The 6,553-nt window shown below is 38.5% G+C and overlaps 1 protein-coding gene across 2 annotated transcripts in view; it reads right to left on the bottom strand.

The window, feature by feature from the left end:
- si:ch211-39f2.3 overlaps positions 1 to 6,553 on the bottom strand; it is a 47,118-nt gene that overhangs the window by 11,418 nt on the left and 29,147 nt on the right. The window contains exons 35-46 of one of the 2 annotated variants that reach the window (XM_087276848.1): positions 5,824 to 6,379; positions 5,525 to 5,721; positions 5,230 to 5,365; positions 5,053 to 5,100; positions 4,580 to 4,624; positions 4,269 to 4,390; positions 2,386 to 2,664; positions 2,005 to 2,100; positions 1,765 to 1,918; positions 1,136 to 1,389; positions 725 to 871; positions 60 to 639 (exon numbers count right to left, since the gene is read on the bottom strand). The exons of the other annotated variant lie outside the window; for it this stretch is intronic. Coding sequence (XP_087132974.1) covers positions 60 to 639; positions 725 to 871; positions 1,136 to 1,389; positions 1,765 to 1,918; positions 2,005 to 2,100; positions 2,386 to 2,664; positions 4,269 to 4,390; positions 4,580 to 4,624; positions 5,053 to 5,100; positions 5,230 to 5,365; positions 5,525 to 5,721; positions 5,824 to 6,379 — 2,614 coding nt within the window. The remainder of the gene's footprint in view (positions 1 to 59; positions 640 to 724; positions 872 to 1,135; positions 1,390 to 1,764; positions 1,919 to 2,004; positions 2,101 to 2,385; positions 2,665 to 4,268; positions 4,391 to 4,579; positions 4,625 to 5,052; positions 5,101 to 5,229; positions 5,366 to 5,524; positions 5,722 to 5,823; positions 6,380 to 6,553) is intronic. 2 annotated transcript variants of the gene reach the window in all.

The raw sequence follows: 6,553 nt of genomic DNA, 5'->3' as shown, positions 1-6,553 counted from the left end.
ATTTCAATGTAGTCAGATATTTGTTCTATTCAAATCATTAAATTCTGCAAGAGACCTACCACAAAATCCTTGCTGCCTCCACTGCCCAAGGTGTACACCCTGTTGTTGGCACTGAGTGGCATACACATTCAGAGCCTGGCACAAAATTGGCTGGTACCCTTGTCCCAAACAAAGGTCATAGACACAGTTCTCAATGTACGTCTGTGGTGCAAGAACAGAATGGCAAGCGGCAAAAGGACCAGCAACATCTCCAAGGATTCCACAGTGGTTTGTGTCACTGTAATGATTTCTTTCATCAGTGGTGCAAACGGCACAAGCCAGACCTGTGCACCTGACATTATGGCACTCAGGGTCTGTGTCACTATCTACTTTCCAACTGTTGGCAAAGTCCACATCTGAGCTCAAGATCTCCCCACTGGGTGAACGGAAGTCATCATCAGAGCGCAGGTTATAGTTTCCACACAGACCGCAGGTGGCATTCTGATAGTCATATGGTACAGAGATGCTGACGTAGCTGTATGCATCATATGTAACAAGCAGACCAAAGTCTGTGCTTATGGCCAAAGAAAAACCTGATTGATAGACTTGGATAGAGCCATTGCGTAGGGAGAACGGTGTCGCTGCAAAGCTTCCATTAATCTGAATAACATAAAAAAACAATGACTTAGAAAATTGAATAAAAGACAGCAATTGAGTGAGAATTAAAATAAATGCTTATACTGACCCTTGCTTCATAGTTGTGATCTCTGACCAGTTCAATTACTTCATCATAAACAAACACTCTAACCATCCGTGTCCAAGACACATGCGTGCTACCTCTATGCTCATTTTTGCCTTCAATGCGATAATATGGCAATCCATTGCCACACGCCTAAACAAAGATTAAAGGATTATTGGCAGATCCACAGCTATTACACAATAAACAGAAAGCCACTATAGAGCAGATGTAGCTTCTCAGAATCATGCTTCTGATAGTTCAAATCCAACCCCATCAAACACACCTGACTCAGCCAATCAAAATAATAATGGCTACTATAAAACCATAGTCAGGTCTGTTGAAGCAGGGTTGGAGCTGTAATCTGCAGGATGGTGGCTCGCTGGAAGTTTAGCAACACCTAAATGGAGAAAGACTAACCTCTGATAGAACGTATGTGCAGGTCCCTTGAAAGTGAAAAACCTGATAGTCAAAGGTGTAGTAGTGAGGATCACCAGAGACGGTACATGTTTGCCGTGGAATGTTCTGGCAAGAGTATTGGAAGGCAGCTGCACGACAGGCTTGGGAATAACTGCATGGCTCCGGGCTACACTGAAGACCACTGTTGGTACAAATGCATTTCTGCCGGCAGGTGGCATCACTCCAGAAAGAGTCTCCAAGCTGGACTGCACTACCTAAAAAAATCAGTGTCACATGGCATTAAACTTGAAATTACTTTTTGTTTAATAAATACAACATTTTTTATCAAGATTTCTGAAGTTCACCAATAAGTTATAGCAATTTAAAAATACCAAAGAATTTATTTAGTCTAGCACAGAAGTGTCCAATCCATCTCTTAACACACATAATTCTGCAGATGTTAGTTCCATAAAACATGAATACTGTACCTGCCAGTTTTAAACAACATAGAAAATATTGTACAAGTGGTTCAGGTGTGTTTTAGCAGGGGTAATAAATGAAGTACAAAGGAAATTGGCCCTACAAGACCAAATGTGGACACCCGTAATCTAGGAGCTCAGTAGGCTAAAAAAACAAAACATGAAACAAACCATTAAACTGACAACCACGTGATCCACGATCTGTTCTGAAGGCCCATCTGCCTGGCACATTGACATTGCTGCTGTATGTCAAATTTGTGAAGTCATTTGAGAAAGATCCAGGAATTGAGAAATGGTATTTAGAGTTGATGGTGTCATAACCAGCCTGTAATAATTATGATAAAACACTTAAAAAATCTTATGTACATAGTCTTATAACTCTCTGTGATTTAGTAGCCATGTTAAGCACACCTGTATATTACGTTGAGCTTGAGCAATTGTTCCATAATTCATCAATACAAATGTGAAATGGCCATCTGAAATCAAAACCACTTGGAAAGATGTTTCCTGAAAACATTATAAATGTGCTGGTCAATACAGGTTTTACAAATAAAACAGTTCTTGTCACTAATTGCAAGATTCATAATGTGTGTGTTTGTGTGTGTGTGTGTGTGTGTATATATATATATATATATATATATATATATATATATATATATATATATATATATATATATATATATATATATATATATATATATATATAAAACAATTATTCCTTATTTGGTTCATTTATTTCAATTTCTCTAATAGATGGTCAATCAAAAGCAAAAATAAAGTCAGGATTTTTACCGTTCTTGATAGAGGGAAATATGCAACTCTGTCCCATGTTGCTACAAAGACCCAAGTAGCAGAGAAGCTCAGATCAGGGAAGTATTGGTTAATGTCTTGTGTGGCCTCTGTGAGCACACTGCCGCTGGTGTACTGACGATATGAAACCACACCATTCCCACGGGTGTCCAAATCTGTCCAAAATGGAGCAATGATGTCTCTTGTACCATAACCTGGGAACCGGAATGGAGTCCAGCTGTAATACTGCCCATCAAAAGTCAAGTCTCCATTGTTGTTGATCTGAAACAGATTAACATGCTCTATGAAGTAAAGTTTCTTTAAAATAATGCAAGATTTAGACATGTTAATTAAGGGTGCTTTCACATTTTGTTCAATTCCCAGGATGGATCGTACCCAAGTTTAATGGTCCCCCTTTGTCACCCTCTCAGTTGTCTTGTTTACACTCTTTTTTCCTTCTGAACCCTGGTAAGCTTGTGTCATCAAGCTGCTGTTCTGTGTATGGCTATCGCTAGTTGACAGACACGAAAGCACATCGCCAAAATGGAAAGACGTACGCACATCGTGGTCGTTCTGCTTTTACTGAATCTTTTGATTTTGAACATGGAGAAAACATGGAGACTCGCGTCCATCTGCTGCAAAAATATTATAAACATTCAGAACATCACACAGTGTCTGCAGAAGCTGTTTTTGGAGGAGACAAGCCGACATCACTGCGTTTGTCATGGCTCAGACCCGCTTGTCACCAAGGTACAATACGTGACACACACACACAAATGAACGTTATGAAAACGATAGTTTGTTGTACAGTTGGCGGTTCACTTCCATTATTGGGTACGATTGCATTCACATCAGAAGTGAACCGTAACAGAGTTAGCATGAACCGTACCCCAGACCATCTATTTTAGGCGGACTCGGGACGGTTCACGGGTGCATACCCGAGTACAAAAGACACATTCACGCTAGCTAAATGTACCATTCTATGACGTCAAACGAACCTGGGTGCGGACCAAAAGTGCTAGTGTGAAAGCACCCTGAATGTCAAACGAACCTGGGTGCGGACCAAAAGTGCTAGTGTGAAAGCACCCTGAATGTCAAAGGAACCTTTATGATAGTTAAAAAATGAATAGTTTGCAACAATAATTTGTTGTACAGTTGGCACTTTACTATCATTATTTTTGATAGGTGTAGTCACGAAAGCAGAGAGCTAAAATGGAAAGTCTTCCACACATCACGGTGGATTTGCTTTTACTGAATCTTTTTGTTTTGGACATACAGAAAGCGACTCACGTCCATCTGCCATAAAAATATTATAAAAATTCAAAACATCACACAGTCTTTGCAGAAGCTGACACTGTGAAGAAAACAAGCAGACATCACTGTGTATCACTGTGTTTGTTGTGGCTCAATCCCGCTTGTCACCAAGGTACGAAATGTGACACACACACAAACGAACGTTATGAAAACGTTAGTTTGTTGACAGTTGGCGGTTCACTTCCATTAAATGATACAATTGCATTTACATCAGAAGTGAACCATACCAGAGTTCGCATGAACCCCAGACCATGTCTTTCAGGTGGACTCGGGTAAAGTTCACGGGTACGCACCCAAGTTCAGAAGACACTTTCACACTAGTTAAGCCTACCGTACTATGACGTCAAATGAACTCGGGTGCGAATCAAAAGTGCTAGTGTGAAAGCCCCCTTAGAAACACTCATGAGTTACAAGACTGTTAATGAATCAGTAAAGATTATATAAACAAAATAACCATTACAAATGTTTTATGAGAAATAAAACAGAGAAATAAAATGTTTTGAGGAATCAGACATCAAACCATTGTTGAGAGCACTTTCGAATGAACAAGTTTGCTTTGTATATTGACTTACGTATATTTGACTATATCTTTGTCCAAAAAATATGAACTGTTGCAGAAGGTAGATCACAGATGAACTTCCATCATCAGAACGATCTATCACTGTGTCTCCATCACCAAATGCATAAAACACAGCTGTGGAATTTCATAAATTTATAAATGAAACCATCTTTACAATTTTATGCATTTATATATATATATATATATATATATATATATATATATATATATATATATATATATATATATATATATATAATTATGTGTATATTATTATTATTTTTTTTTTACATTATTTATGTTTTCAAGTGGTTTTGAAAATACCTGGGGGGATTGGTCTTGTGGTGGTCATACTAATGGTGCTCTGCCCTAAAAGGAGAGATAAAAAAAAAAAACATACACATAATATACATATGCTAGCATCCTTAGGTTAGGATATATATATATAAATTCCTGAACCCAACTAACCAGTTCTAATTTAAATCATGACATCAACAACAATCAAATCTTTCAATAAATAATATAATCAATCAAAACATAAACAATGTTTATATGCATTTACAATGTCTTTAATATTTAAATGAACATTTTTAATAAAAAACTACATAACACAATCAAATGTTACTGTTATCATGAGCTGATCAGGCCAAAATAACAATTACATATGTTAGGGTTGGACAATGTCTGTAAATAAACATAATATTATGCATACTGTAGAGGGCCCTAAAGGTAATCTTTTGCCACGTCTGTCAAACATTTGAATGTTTTTTGAAAAATGTTCTCCTCTAAAATGTTACCTGTGGGAAGACTTTCTCTGGTTGTGGTTATGTATGTTGTACTCTCTTCTGTAAAGAGAAACAAGAAAGGCTTGTTTTACAAAAATATGTGGCAAGTCTGATGTACCTATTATGCAAAACAACATTTACTTGTAGATAAAGCAAACATTTTGAGAGACATTATAGACATAAACAGACCATAACAGCCACGTTGTCCATTTCTGACCGTACACTCCATAGTCGGTGGGCAGAAGTAACCAGTGCAGCGCAGATCATTCGGAGCAAAACACTGACAGACTTGGGAACATTCTAGATTCCAGAACTGCTCACCAACCTATAAAATATATCACAAAACAATTAACAGTGATTAGAGAACAGTGGATGATAGCATTTGAGAGTAGTTACAGAAGTGATACTCTACATACAAGGCTCCGCTTTTTAATATTTTGTGATATCTAATGGAAATTTATCAAACCACAAAATTAATCCTCACATTAATGTAGAATCCATCATACGAGCAGCCACATTGCTCCACTGATACACACTGTCCTCCACTCCTCGCCAATCCATCATTACAGAAACATCCCTCTGAGCATGTGTGATCACAACTAGCATCAATGCTGCTGGCACATGTATGACCACAGTCTGTTCCACACAACTCATAGTGACTGTTATTTGAGCAGGCCATAGCTGGGAATGTAGCAAGAATGTTTAAATATCAAGCATGCCATAAATATTTACCATTGTTCACAATATAAGCTACTGTATATAGCAGACAATGATCTCGCTCACCACAGGATGCACTTTCTCTCCATGAGTAGATAACAGCATTGTTAGCCTGACAGGCACTAGCGTAGGTTTGGATCGAGCGACACAGGACATTATTACGGTTTCCAGAAAGGCACACATCAAACACACAGTTGTCATAGTAGGCTTGAGGGTCTAGAGAAACATGGCAGAAGCTAAATGGGCCTTCATTGGACCTGATGATTTCACACAGCGAACGGGCAGTTGTCTGATCTTGGCACAACGGGCAATTGTTTCCACAGCCATCATTGCATGGCAGGCCATCTTCAACCTTCCAACTTGCCCCAAACTGGTCTGCTGAGCGCACCAGATCACCTGAAGGAGTCATGAAGTCATCGCTGCTCTGGCCGTTAAAGTTTCCACACAGGCCACATGTAACATTGCTGTACTCTGCTGGTATGATGATGTTCAGTGTCCAGGAGCCTCCATAACTCACAATGAATCCAAAGTTAGTAGATACATATATGTACTGTCCGCTGGAGTAGACAGATACACGACCAGAATCAAGCAGAACGGGGAGGTTTCTGGTCTCTCCATCAATCTGATTGAAGAGAGAATAATTTGATGAATATCTTAAATTCAAGTAGGTAATTTGCCACCTGACAAAATGCAATTAGGCAATTTTGCCACTTCTTAACATGGGCAGGAAAGAAATATTAGGGTAAAAGGTACTGTATGTTGAATATTATGACCTCATTGCAATTATACAAGGCTG

The sequence above is a fragment of the Danio rerio genome, chromosome 12 (assembly GCF_052040795.2).
Source record: "Danio rerio strain M-AB ecotype USA chromosome 12, GRCz13ab, whole genome shotgun sequence".
Taxonomy (NCBI): domain Eukaryota; kingdom Metazoa; phylum Chordata; class Actinopteri; order Cypriniformes; family Danionidae; genus Danio; species Danio rerio.
This window is presented reverse-complemented; position numbering and strand designations above follow the sequence as displayed.